General features: G+C 40.9%; 1 protein-coding gene across 7 annotated transcripts; it reads left to right on the top strand.

The window, feature by feature from the left end:
* The first annotated feature begins 367 nt into the window (after window positions 1-367).
* LOC119786969 lies at window positions 368-8,905 on the top strand. Of its 7 annotated transcripts, XR_005281263.1 has the most exons (8): window positions 368-463; window positions 3,241-3,330; window positions 5,816-5,887; window positions 5,998-6,351; window positions 6,400-7,173; window positions 7,327-7,456; window positions 7,610-7,705; window positions 7,921-8,905. XR_005281263.1 is itself a non-coding variant. In XM_038290587.1 (5 exons), exons 2-5 carry the CDS (start codon window positions 7,166-7,168, stop codon window positions 8,230-8,232), a joined length of 546 nt encoding a protein of 181 aa, XP_038146515.1. In that variant the 5' UTR covers window positions 5,816-5,887; window positions 5,998-7,165; the 3' UTR covers window positions 8,233-8,905. The 7 variants fall into 7 exon arrangements, 1 of the variants encoding a protein (XP_038146515.1); XR_005281262.1 differs by having other exon boundaries at window positions 3,241-3,309; window positions 5,998-7,173; XR_005281260.1 differs by having other exon boundaries at window positions 5,998-7,173.
* Window positions 8,906-13,869: the final 4,964 nt, after the last annotated feature.

Genomic DNA, 13,869 nt, shown 5'->3' with positions numbered 1-13,869 from the left:
CCCCACCAAAATCCTCCAGCACAGTTTCCTCTCATTCACCAGCCTCTTCTTCTCTGCAGAAGCCCAGAAGAACCTGACCTGACCAAACTGCTTCCAGTTCATGTCCACTGCCTTGTTTCTCAATAAAACCTCTTAAACCATCTCCAGCCACTGTTAAAAAAGTAAATGGCAATTGTTGTCCTAACACACAATTGTATTGTAATCTGACTCAGAAATATAAATTTGACATCTAACAAATAAATACATGTTTGCCCGACTCAAATTCTCAGAAGTTGGTTTAACAAGGAGTTTTAAATCACCTATACAAGATTTTTTGAGTTCCCTCAACTGTAAACTCATGAGCATGCGCACTGCTCATTTTCATGGACACGCCTACTACGGTACGGGGTTTCCTATCCCTTTCTGCAAGAGCGCAGCCTTTTTCCCACGCCTTTGTGAAGATTGGAGGACTTGAGATTTTCAGGTAAGCTAAGTTATTTCTGTAAATACGATTTCATAGAACACTTTTATTCAAAGAAACGAAGATTTGGTCGGTGAATTAACCAGAGTCGTATATTTAGTGTATTCCCGCGGGATGGGAGTCAACATGAATATCACGTGATTGGGACGGTACAGGACTAAATATCAACGGGAGCGGGAGTAAACCAATAGCAGGTACAATAAACTAGGATCGATGCTTAAAAATAAAATAAAATAAAATAGAAAAAAATAAATTGTAGAGTCGCCGCCGCCATTTTATAGTTTTTTTTTTTCCAAGAAACCTAAACTATAATGCAAGTCAAAAGAACTACACGACCCAGAAGCCAACAGTGCTTCCGGTCTATGTTTTCCGCTCGCTCATACCACAGAAAGGGGGGGGGATTAACCGCTACGCGTGAACTCAACCTGGAAAAGTTGGATTTGCAACGCAGAAATAAGGACTTATCTATTAAATCACAGAGCTGACTGGAAAGTTGCAAATATTAAACTTGGCTAGAGTTGAATGTAACGGTGTTAACATTCAGTACCTGCTTGTAAAACGTGTTTCCTGGAATCATTATCCAATGTGAAACAGTGTAATAATACGGCCAATAACTTAAAACTACTTTATTATTTTCTTCAGTATTATTTGAACAGTTGTGTTATTTTTTCTGTTTTAACTCACTAACTGAACAACATCCTAACACTTCTCTTTCACTTTTTAATGTCTGGTCGGATAAAAATGAGACAGAGTTGACTGGACCAGCTCTTTCCAGTCCCCGAAATTAACATAATTTCACTCTGAATTTTTGATAAAAGCTGAGAGGTCTGTCCAAGAATGTGCTTAATGTTTGGTGGAAGTATTGGTTCTGATAGTAAACCCTAATTAGTTTGTGGATATTTCTTGCAAAAGTACAAATACTAATATGCTTGTACAATATTGAACTTTTTCTTTTACAAAACTGAGTTTTTGAGCTAATGAAGTACATTATCTAAATTATGAAAGTATTGCCTTTATGCACTTTATTAATTAAGTAGTTAGTTTCAAAAATTTGAAACATAAAAGTAACTTTATTGTTTATGTGAAACAATGACTTAATAAATTAGTAAAAGGCAACATTTACTTTTTTATTAAACTAAGCTAGGCATGGTCTGTTTCCTTGTTTTTTTACTTTTATTATTATTTATCATTATTCCACTTACTTTAACTGGCTTTTACTACAGCCAAAAAACAGGAACTTAAATAAGAAAATCAGGTTCAGTGTATTGCTAGAAATCTTAAAGGCAACAAGAATGGGAGTGGTACAGGAGCGGGAGTCATTGTGAATGGGAGTGCAAGTAATTATACCAGGGACGGGACAGCACTTTTATTTTCTACTCTGGCCTGGGATTGGGACAGGACACAATTTTTTTCTGTGAGAGTGGGACGGGACAGGAGTGAAAATCCACTCCTGTGTCAGTCTGTAGTCTGAACTGTTGTGGAGGGAGCGGTAGGTCTAGATTTAGACTACATTTTAGGTTGTTGATACATACTGGCCATTCAGTATTTAATTTCTTGCTTCACTTAATTTGATTGTTTTGTCATTTGTGAAATATATATCTAAATATAACATGCACTTAAATAATTACTGTAGTTAGAAAAAGTCCTTAAAGACGGTGATCTTCATGCAAAAAGCTCATTCATTTACTTGGGTGTAGGCCTATGTCGTTGCAACGGAAGAGGATTAGGGCCACTGAAAAAAAAAATAATAATTTAACTGATTTTTAAATTTTATTTCAGTTTAGTATGGGAAAAAAGTCAGAATTCTGACTTTTTTCTCAGAATTCTGACTTTTTTCTCAGAATTCTGACTTTTTTCTCAGAATTCTAACTTTATTTATCAGAATTCTGACTTTATTTCTCTGAATTCTGACTTTTTTGCTCTGAATTCTGACTTTTTTTCTCAGAATTCTGATTATTTTGCTCTGAATTCTGACTTTTTGCTCTGAATTCTGACTTTTTGCTCTGAATTCTGACAATAAAAAAAGTCAGAATTCCGAGATTAAAGTCAGAATTCCGAGAAAAAAAGTCAGAATTCTGAGAAAAAAAGTCAGAATTCTGACTTTATTTCTCAAAATTCTGACTTTTTTTCTCTGAATTCTGACATTTTGCTCTGAATTCTGACTTTTTGCTCAGAATTCTGACTATTTTGCTCTGAATTCTGACTTTTTGCTCTGAATTCTGACAATAAAAAAAGTCAGAATTCCGAGATTAAAGTCAGAATTCCGAGATTAAAGTCAGAATTCCGAGAAAAAAAGTCAGAATTCTGAGAAAAAAAGTCAGAATACTGACTTTATTTCTCAAAATTCTGACTTTTTTTCTCTGAATTCTGACAATTTGCTCTGAATTCTGACTTTTTGCTCAGAATTCTGACTATTTTGCTCTGAATTCTGACTTTTTGCTCTGAATTCTGACAATAAAAAAAGTCAGAATTCCGAGATTAAAGTCAGAATTCCGAGATTAAAGTCAGAATTCCGAGAGAAAAACGTCAGAATTCTGAGAAAAAAAGTCAGAACTCTGACTTTTTTCCCATGTTAAACTGAATTAAAATTTAAAGATCAGTTAATTTTTTTTCAGTGGCCCTAATCCTCTTCCGTACATTGCTCATTTCTGGCTGCAGAATGTTTAATTACTTCAATACCTTGTCACTCACTAACAAGAAATTGACGTAGGAAATGAAGGAATATTATTGGAAACATAAGCAAGATGTATTCTAATGATTTGTGTGTGATTCTGTTTCAGGAAGGGACTTCATGCAGTGCAAGTCGTGCAAGTTTTCAAGCTCCTCCCAGGAAATTCTTCTTAAGCATTGTAGGCTTCACCACGGTCACGGTACACATTGGCCTTGCATTTACACAGATTGTGTATGTGTATTTAAAACATCTGGTGCATTACGGTCACACCTCTCAAGATCACACACATCCACTGTAAATTCACCCAATTCAACATTTCAATGTGAATTGTGCGACTTTAAAGAGATTTGCAGCGAAAAGACTTTTTGGAACCATCTAGCAAACCATTTAAGGAATCGAGAGACTGTGCAATGCCCCATTCTAAGATGCAATTTTAAAACCAACATTCGCCCAACCTTTACTTCTCATAGAAGCCGTAATCACAGACATTGTACTCTTAAAGATTTTCGAACTGTATGTAGAGGCAACACTGACATTGAAGCAAGTGATGGGGAACTGGATGATTGTGAAGCAGGGGTGTCATTGGAGAGTGGTGTAGATTACGTTGATGAGATTGTGGATGGTGAAACACTTGAGCACAAATTAGCTAGTCTCTTTTTGTGTATGATAACAGAGCTGCATATTAGTAGGCACGCTACACAAAAAGTTGTAGAGGAATTGCATAACATTCTGTCTTTTGCTAGCAATCAGACTTTGAGAAGTGTGAAAGAGATACTTTTGAGGCATACAATTGAAGTAGATGATTCAGTTCTGCATGAAATATCTGATGCCATTGTCAAGACTAATCCACTCTTGGTAACAACAGCTGCAAAAGGCTGTCTCTCTACAGATTATCGCAGGACTTTATATTTTCAGGAGAAGTTTCCTGTAATAGAACCAACAGAGTATCTTTTTTTCCAGTTCTCAAGAATTCATTTGTGTATATATCAGTCCCAAAGGTGCTTAGAAGTCTACTTAATAGAGAAGATTTTTCAGAACAGGTTGTATTTGGTCAAGATTCTTTCCCTGGATCCTACAAGTCTTTCCAAGACGGAAAGCACTTTAAAGACAATAAGCTTTTGGGACAGCAGAACAAATGCATCAGTCTGGCATTATACACGGATGATTTTGAAATCTGTAATCCTTTGGGCACCTCTAAAAAGATTTATGAGATAACTGCAGTCTATTGGGTTCTTCTAAATTTACCTGCCAAGTTCCGATCTAGCCTTACATCAATTCAGCTTGCTCTTCTTGGTAGAAGTGATGATGTTAAGGCGTATGGTTATGAAAAGTTTCTTGAACCCTTGATTAAAGATATACGGTGTATAGAGGAAGAGGGACTATTTGTTGAAGTGCTTGATCAGTTAGTCAAAGGTACTGTGTTTTGTGTGTGCGCAGATAACCTTGCAGCACATAGTCGTGCGGGCTTTTCTGAAAGTTTTAATGTTGAGAAGTTCTGTCGGTTTTGTTTGATAAGCAAGCACCAAATTGCTACGACTCATGTTGAGGATTTCCAGTTAAGGGCTGTTGATGGACACAGTGCAGTTTTGGAAGAGCTCGGGCAGAACGAAGCACTCAAAAGCATGATGGTGTCAAAAATGAGTGTGTTCTTGAGAAGCACTTACAATTCTTTCATACAGTGAATGGCTTTCCTCCAGATATACTGCATGATTTTTTCGAAGGGGTCATCCCTTATGAATTGTGTTTGTGTTTGAAAAATTTGATTGCTAAAGGTTTTTTAATGTTGGATCTGCTTAATAACAGCATAAAGTAATTTCCATACAAAAACACAGACAAAGTAAACAAACCAAAACACATTTCGAAAGGAAGCTTCAAGAAGGGTACGGTTGCAGGCAATGGACATGAGAATTGGGCTTTGTTGCGCTTACTTCCTTTTTTAATTGGATGCAAGATACCCCAAAATGAACCTGCTTGGATGATTTTAATGGACCTCAAGGACATTGTTGAAATAGTTGTTTCACACAAGCTCTCAGAGGCAGCTCTGTGTCGTCTGTCTTCCAAACTGCAGGACCACCGTCAATTGCTTACTGATACATTTCCAGAGTACAAACTTAAATCAAAGAACCATTTCATTGAGCATTACCCACATCTAATGCGTTGTTATGGCCCTCTGGTGGAATTATGGACGATGCGATATGAGGCGAAGCACAGCTTTTTTTAAAAAGTGGTTCACGACACCAACAACTGGAAAAATGTGCTGCTTACTCTCTCCATGAAACGCCAGCAATTGTTGGCCTACCACCTGGATAGCCCTAACCTTTTCAAGGAAAAGCTCATTGTTGAAAGAGTGAAAGTGGTCACGGTCTCAGAATTGGATACCACACTGAGGTGTTTAATTGAGAGGAAGTATCCACATCTTGATAGTGTGAGTCTTTCTAAATCCGTTCAGCTACATGGCACACAGTATGCAGAGGGCATGGTTTTATCTTCCGGCCAGTGCAATGACCTTCCAAAATTTCACAAGATTGCAATCATTCTGATAAATGCACAGGAAGTGACGTTTATTTGCCGAACACTTGTTTCAAGGTACATTGAACATTTACGATCTTATGAACTTGTTGAAAGCCAACTCTCTGAAACAGTTGCCTTGGATCCAGATCTGTTGATAGACTATCACCCTCTAAAACAATACAAAGTTGGTGGGAAACTGATGGTGACCACAAGGACATTCATCCTCAACTAAGCCATTAAAAATGGTATGTTGATGAGTCACTGTTATTTCAATTTAAATGTGTTTCTGTGTTTAAATTTAACATTACCATTGCAGTTGTGTTGTTAACTTCAACATTTACCCCCCCCTTTACAGACTTTGTTACTTCGAGTAGTTATCTCTCCAAAAGAAGCCCGTCGAATCCTGCTCACAGAGATACCAGCATCTGTTGACCAGCTCATCGATGTACTTAAAGACAAAATCCAGTTGGAAGGTGATTTCTCACTCCAGTTCGAGGACCCCGATTTTTCAAATGCATTATGTCAGTTGACTCAAATGTCAGAGTTGCCAGATGGGCGTGCTGTCTTGCACATTGTGTGGAACACTGGGGAATCTCCCCTCAGCCGATCTGATAGCCATTCCATTGGCTCAGTGTCCTCCCTTGACACAGCCAGCTTACACTCTGAGGACTGTAATGAGGCGCAGAGGAGCCCTACTCGTTCCTTCCAGGGGAGCTTGTTCGAGTCCCTCCCTTCTACCTCCTCAAGTTCTGTCCAGGGGAGCTTGTTCGAGTCCCTCCCTTCTACCTCCTCAAGTTCTGTCCAGGGGAGCTTGTTCGAGTCCCTCCCTTCTCCCTCCTCAAGTTCTGTCCAGAGCAATACAGATTCTCCCCAGACCCCTTTAAGGCGTACAACTTGGTGGCCAAATCCATTCACAATCCCTAAATTTGCGTATGATGTTGAGCTGAGATTGCGTAAGGGAAATGACGTATATGAAAGAACACAGAAGCGCCTCATTCTTACAGGAGATATGAGATCTGACATTGTGAATAAACTTTGGCAGAGTATTTTTGATATCAGAGGTGCCTATCCCAGTAAGGATGAATTAGTGTCTGTTGCGTCTGGTCTTCTGGTCAAGTATCCTTGTCTAAAGGAGACAGATAGTGTAACTGGCTATGATGGATGGCTGAAGAGTCTTCATTATAAGATGGGCAACTTCAGGGCAAAGTTGCGTCGTGCAGGCTGCAATGAGGTGATGGTGAATACAAAAAGAAAGGGAGAGGATGGAGTGGCTGCTCCGTTCATCCTGAAAAGGGCCAAACGTGGAGAGGTCAACCATGTTCCAGAATATCCAGACAACCATGATGGTACCACTCTTGAGGAGGAAAGGCTTGCACTGATTGAAGAAATGAAGAAAAGGAAAAGGAACATGGGTCTGATTAGGCAGAAGATGGAACTGACTTTCTCCCATCGTCGGAGAGAAATCGTAGAAGTGCAGCCTATGGTGTCAGAAGTCCAAGAACGATGGCCTGCACTGTTTTCTCATGAGGAGGTATGGATTTCCTTGTGTATTTGTGTACTATTGCTCATTCCTGTTGCTTTAGGCTGGCATGACTACCACATTAAGCCCTGACATGGATATTATAATTAAAGACTGTTTTGTTGCTTGTGTCCAGATATCTGAAGAATTTTACCGAATCACCAGCAGAGACCTCCGGGCAACTTGGAATGCATCCCTCGACAACTATGTACCTCGCCTGATAAAACTGTACCGAGCCAGAAAAGCAGCTTTTGGTCCAGATATGGAGATGTTGCTGAATAAACTTGATGAAGAGGTGGGTAAAGTGCCCCAAACTAAACTACATGCAAATACAAAAATGACTTTAAATCATCAAAATCAAACATTGCCATTTGCTGTTTACAGATATTCTTGATTTGAGTCATCTTGCTGCGTTACAATGTGTTTGTTTGTGTGCACATGTTCACAGACAACAGACATTGTGCGTCATCGAAGGACAGCAGCACTGAAAGGCCTTCCCATTTTTGTTCGTGACGATGCATCACAGTTCTATTTGAAGTGTGTGGTAAGTAAGTCAAGAGCAATTTGGTGTGATTACTATAGTTTTGCAGTGCCTTTTTAATATCTCCCCAGAGACTGGAAAAGTATTGGCTGGTAGTCTTGTGACTAAATGTGACTGTAAACAACTAAATAAGGATATGTGTTGTTTAATGGGTGACAGCAACTGTTACAGGGTGTCTATCGCTAAAAGATGTCGATGTGTCTGATTTTTACCATCAGGACACAGACCCTGAAGAATCGGTAGTTGCAGGAGTGCCCGTTGCAATACTGACCGTCTATGTAGATGATGATGCTGCCGCATGGACAACAGTGACTGACATCGCCATCGTCTTGGAAGGGGCAGTAATACTACACAACTCACCTGACCTCGCAGCTGCCTTCGCCTGCCTGTTTGGCCTTTTGTACGCAATGGACATAAACTATCCAGAGCAGATGAGGTACACCTTCGAGGCTATCCAGAACATCTTTTTCGAACTTGGATCAAGATGCTCACAGCGCATGCGATCCTTGAAAGAGAAGCTGTTGCTGTGAAGCCTGTGTATGATTGACACTCACATGGACATCAACACGCATGTACTCACACACAGCTTTGTCATAACTCCTGCATGAACACACACACACACAAAGCTCTTCTTTGCCGACTACCACATTAACAGGCCTGTACACACACATTGTTCTCCAACAACTTCTCCATGAACACACACACACATATAGCTCTTTGCTAACCACTACATGAATAGGTCTGTACACACACATTGTTCTCCAGAAAACTTCTCCAAGAACAAGCATGCTGCACAAGCACACAGAGAGGAAAGGAGCAGTTCTTAAGAAGCTCAGTTCACAGGGCACTAAGCTCCTCTGTGCTTTCTTCTAGAAGCTAAGAAAATTCACTGAGTTCATTGTGGGTATATTTTTCTAATATATGTGGTTTATGTTGTTGTTGTTGTTTTGAATCTTGATATATAACAGCTTGTTAGGTTCCATTACCAATGTGAACACACACCTGCTACTCTGCTCGCCAGCATAGCTCTCATATACTGTACACACTGTTCTCTCACCCCACACACAGACAGACAGAAGAGCAGTTCTCAAGAAGCTCAGTTCTCAGGGCGCCAAGCTCTTCTGTGCTCTCCCCATAGCAGTTCAACATGTGGTTTGTTTGTATCTGTTGATATAGTGCAATAAAAATTTTGTATTAACATAATTTTTTGTGTGTTGAATGATGGGTAGTGAGTTGATAGAACTCAACTTACAGATAACACTACAAAATCTGAGTTTGTAGAACTCAAAATCTATATTTCAAACTCATAAAACAAAGTTGATAGAACTCAGAACTTAAAGGTGAAACTGAAAAAACTAAGTTAGTGGAACTCAAAATGTATGAGTAAAACTAAAAAACCTAAGTTAGTAGAACTCAAAATGTATGAGTAAAACTAAAAAACCTAAGTTATTAGAACTCAAAATGTATGAGTAAAACTAAAAAACCTAAGTTAGTAGAACTCAAAATGTATGAATAATACTAAAAAACCTAAGTTAGTAGAACTCAAAATGTATGAGTAAAACTAAAAACCCTAAGTTAGTAGAACTCAAAATGTATGAGTAAAACTAAAAAACTTAAGTTAGTAGAACTCAAAATGTATGAGTAAAACTAAAAAACCTAAGTTAGTAGAACTCAAAATTTCTATGTAACACTCCAAAAACCTAAGTTGGCAGAACTCAAAAATCTTTGTAAACTCAACCACAGTGAATTTAAGTAAGGAAAACTCAAAAAACCAAATGCATCACGTTGCCTAGAAAATTTAAGTTCTGTCAACCTCTAGTTGCTCTCGTCCAGAGTCACCTTCAATTATGACAGATACTTTCAATGCAATCATGGTCTCAGATACATCAGGAGAGTGGCTTGGCTTCATTACTGTGATGAATGGGAAATTTATAATTTTAAGATGTTTTTAAGTTAGAAAGTACACCCCAAAACATCATCTACATGTTCTTTCACCAGGATTATGATCCTACCTGTATATATGCTGTCATTGTTTGGACTAGCTCTCAGAAAACGCTACAGATGGACCCAGTATTCAAGGTGAGACAGTCAGTAGGTAAGTTCAAAACATTAATTTAAACAAACAAACTGAAACAGAACAGAAGCGGGCTGTGAAACAAGGGAAACACTGAAACTCTGAAACGCTCTAACCACTGGTTAGTGTTGGGATCCAAAGGTTTGCCCTCCAGAGGGCGATGTGGATCCCTTCCTGGGGGTTTCTGCTGTCGGTTGGGATCCAGAGGCTTGCCCACCAGAGGGCGCCGTGGATCCTCTCCTGAGAGCTGGTGCTCATTTGAAGCAGCTGTTTCCCATCTGCTGATTATGCTCTCCCTATTTAAGCTGGGTGAGAACTTCCATCTGAGCCGGATTGTTAAACAGTTTTTTGTTAAGCAAGCCTGTGCCACCCTGCCTGTTCTGACCCTGTAAACCTGTTTTCCTGTAAACCTGAACCTAACCTGATGTGGAGCCACAGTCGGTGGTTTCCTCTGTTCCTGATGTGGAGCCACAGTCGGTGGTTTCCTCTGTTCCTGATGTGGAGCCACAGTCGGTGGTTTCCTCTGTTCCTGATGTGGAACCACAGTCGGTGGTTTCCTCTGTTCCTGATTCGGAGCCACAGTCGGTGGCTTCCGGTGTTCCTGATTCGGAACCGCAATCGGCGGCTTCCTCAGTTCCTGATTCGGAGCCGCAATCGGCGGATCCCTGTCTTCTGGATTCGGAGCCGCAGTCGGCGGTTTTCCTGTAAACCTGAACCTAACCTGCCTTGTCCTTTCTGCCTCCCAGGTAGAAACCTGTGCTCATCCAATAAAATATTTGACTTTTATCCTGCCTCTGAGTCTGTGAGTTCTGCATCTGGGCTAGTAATCCTGCTGATCATGACAGAACAATCCGGCCAACAGACTAGCCCACCAGACTCCTTCGACGCACTCCTGGAGGAGTTTGCGGTCGGATGACCCTGGGTGGTGGCGTGGCATAGACATCATGAGGAGGGGAGTCGCAAATTGCAGGAGTTTATGAGCAGTCTGAAGACCCCTGAGCCCACTCCGAGCCGTCTGGAGATCCCTGAGCCCGCTCTGAGCCGTCTGGAGACCCCTGAGCCCGCTCTGAGCCGTCTGGAGGCCCCTGAGCCCGCTTCGTGTCTTCCAAAGACTCCTGATGTGGAGCCACAGTCGGTGGTTTCCTCTGTTCCTGATGTGGAGCCACAGTCGGTGGTTTCCTCTGTTCCTGATGTGGAGCCACAGTCTGTGGTTTCCTCTGTTCCTGATGTGGAACCACTGTCGGTGGTTTCCTCTGTTCCTGATTCGGAGCCACAGTCGGTGGCTTCCGGTGTTCCTGATTCGGAACCGCAATCGGCGGCTTCCTCAGTTCCTGATTCGGAGCCGCAATCGGCGGTTCCCTTTCTTCTGGATTCGGAGCCGCAGTCGGCGGTTTCCTGTGTTCCTGATTCGGAGCCGCAGTGGGCGGTCCTGTCTGAGCCTGTTGCTGAGCAACAGAAGCTGAGACGGCGTTTTCCTCGGAGCTGCCTGCAGAAGCGGAGACGGCGTTTTCCTCGGAGCTTCCTGCTGAAGCGGAGACGGTGTTTTCCTCGGAGCTTCCTGCAGAAGCAGATATGGCGTCCTCCACCGGGGTCCCTGCAGCTTCTGAGACTCAGGCCCCCGGAGCGTCTGCCTCAGCTCCGGTTCCACGGCCGGTCACCTGATACTCTACCCTGCTGCCGGTCCCACGGCCGGCCACCTGAGACTCTGCCTTGCCTCCGGCCCCACGGCCGGCCACCCGAGACTTTCCCTGTCCTCGCCCACCCTGGGTGGGTTGTGTTGATTTCTGGACCCTCTTCTGTTTCTGTTCCTGGCCCTCCTTGCCTGCTTCCCCCTCCGCCCGCCCTGGGCGGGTTGGGAAGCGGGTTGGGAAGACAGTGGCTCCAGAATATTCTCCTCACTGGAACAGGGACATGAACCTTGGACTAACTAAAACTAGCGAAATTAACACCAAAGACATCAAACAGGTAACTAACAGAAAGCAAAACAAACAATGATTTGGCCACAATAGCTGGAACTGAGCCCAATATAAGGGAGAACGGCAGGTGGATGAGACGAGTGATAATTAGGAGCCGGACAGAGCTAAGCACGTTCTACTGAGCAGACCCAATCACTCTGAAAAACTATACACAGCAAGATTATTGACCCTGAGATGTTCCAGACGATAAAATCCCTTAGGATTGTGTTCCTACTGTAGTTTCTTCACCGCCATGGTGAAGAAATAGTCTTAATCTGCTGAAAGAGAGGTGTTTGAAAAGAGACTGTCCTGGATTGGCTATGTCGTGGGTAGTGAAGTATTGCTGCCCCGCTGCAGTAATTCCGAACAGTGAAACTGGTGTGCCTTACTGTAAATCCATAGAAGCTCTCTATTGTCCAGTGGTATAAGGATTTCAGCAGAGCTGAAGGATGTGAAATGTGATGAAAAACTAGCAGGTAGAGATGGAGTTTATACTGCTGAAAACAACACGTGGTTTCTGACAATGGAGATGAAATCTGTAAACAATGTGATTTTATGAAACTGCCTTGAAAGAACTCCTGGTAGCATCAGAGAGTATTCAAAGTGCTCCATCTGAATCACCTATACGTATCATTTAGGTACTGTTTTAGGTCAGAAAATGAAGGTTTGCTTAATATGGGAAAGTTATCAGTTCTATATTAGTTTTTAATAGAAGTGCATTGAAATTCGGTCATACTACTGTATGTCTGACAAACATTTTGGAAAGTATAGGTTTCTCATTTCTAAGAGCCATAAATCGATAATTACCATTCAAATTAATAATAATCAACCTTTATGATGATGGTTGGGAATTAACACAAAGACAATTCAAAGATTGGTAGACAAGCAGGTGAGCACCAGCCAGACTATCCAGACTACCCATTTTGCCAATGGTGAGAATTTGTGGGGCAAGAACTCTGCTGTTTAAAGTAGTTTTGAGAGGGAATAAATCAGATGGTAATTATGTCCACTTTAGGGCGAGCCTTAGCATTGGGTGACCAGATTAGGGTTTCTGAAAGGGGGGGGGGTGGGGTTCCTGCTGGGCCGGACCGGGCACTCCAGAGCTGGTCTGGTACCCCGGTGGACGGGGGCAGAGAGCCAGCAGGCGGGTGGAAGCACGGGACCGCTAGTGTCCAGGCTACGGAAACTTGAGAAACAGATGGCGAGATGGAGCGGAGACCCCCTAATTATATATATTGTATGAAATTGTGTTATATCAAACTGGTCCTTTAGTCACTATATTACATATGGAGTCATGTAACGAAAATAATTTCGGCCCGGAATTATTAAAATATTTCTGATTCTGACTACTGGTTGATGGGACAGGTGTCTTCTGCATCCATTTATCTGTTTACTACAGTGTGTTGAATTCATGTTAATGTGTATTTAAAGAAATTTCAATATCTGGGAAAAAAATGCAGGAGGGAATATAAAAAAAAGTCTAATCAACCAAAACTTAAGCGACCCCCATGCTGTACCTCTGTGAACCCCATAGGGGTCGCGGACCCCCTGTTGGATGCCTCCGCCTTTGAACATAAATCTGCTCAGATCAAACAGAGTAGCTTCCTTTTTCGTGTGTCTGTGTGCATGTATAAAATATGTGTACATATACATATATATGTATATGACACACAGAACAGAAATAAAAAAAACAACCAAATGTTCACATTTGGCATAGATAATAATAAACAAAACATTTGGTTAGAAAAAGACATTTGGAAGAAGTTTAAACACACTTATCAGGATGAATCCCTTAAGTTAGACACAACATAAACTCACCATTCACTACTGGTTGATAACATTTCTTGACTATAACAAAAAAAATTATGAACATTAAAATGTATAAAAAAAAAAACCCTAAATAATAACTTTACTCTCTTTTGCAAAATCACATAACAACAAAGTGTCCGCTATAGATCACAGTTCAATTCTTAAAAATACAAATGAATAATAAACTAACTAAATAAATATATAATTTTTATATAATATATTATAATATATGAATATAAAACTTTAAATGTTTATCGTGTTAATATTTTATTGCTAAATATATAACTATGCATATATTTCATTCAGTTTGACTTTAGTTTAAGTTGTTT

The sequence above is a fragment of the Cyprinodon tularosa genome, unplaced genomic scaffold (assembly GCF_016077235.1).
Source record: "Cyprinodon tularosa strain WSP-4 unplaced genomic scaffold, ASM1607723v1 ctg284, whole genome shotgun sequence".
NCBI lineage: Eukaryota > Metazoa > Chordata > Actinopteri > Cyprinodontiformes > Cyprinodontidae > Cyprinodon > Cyprinodon tularosa.
This window is presented reverse-complemented; position numbering and strand designations above follow the sequence as displayed.

Excerpts from the sequence above, each read along its gene's own strand:
- LOC119786969 (XM_038290587.1), top strand. Across the intron at positions 7,457-7,609 it reads TGAATAAACTTGATGAAGAG|ACAACAGACATTGTGCGTCA; the intron begins GTGGGTAAAGTG and ends ACATGTTCACAG. Across the intron at positions 7,706-7,920 it reads AGTTCTATTTGAAGTGTGTG|GACACAGACCCTGAAGAATC; the intron begins GTAAGTAAGTCA and ends TTTTACCATCAG.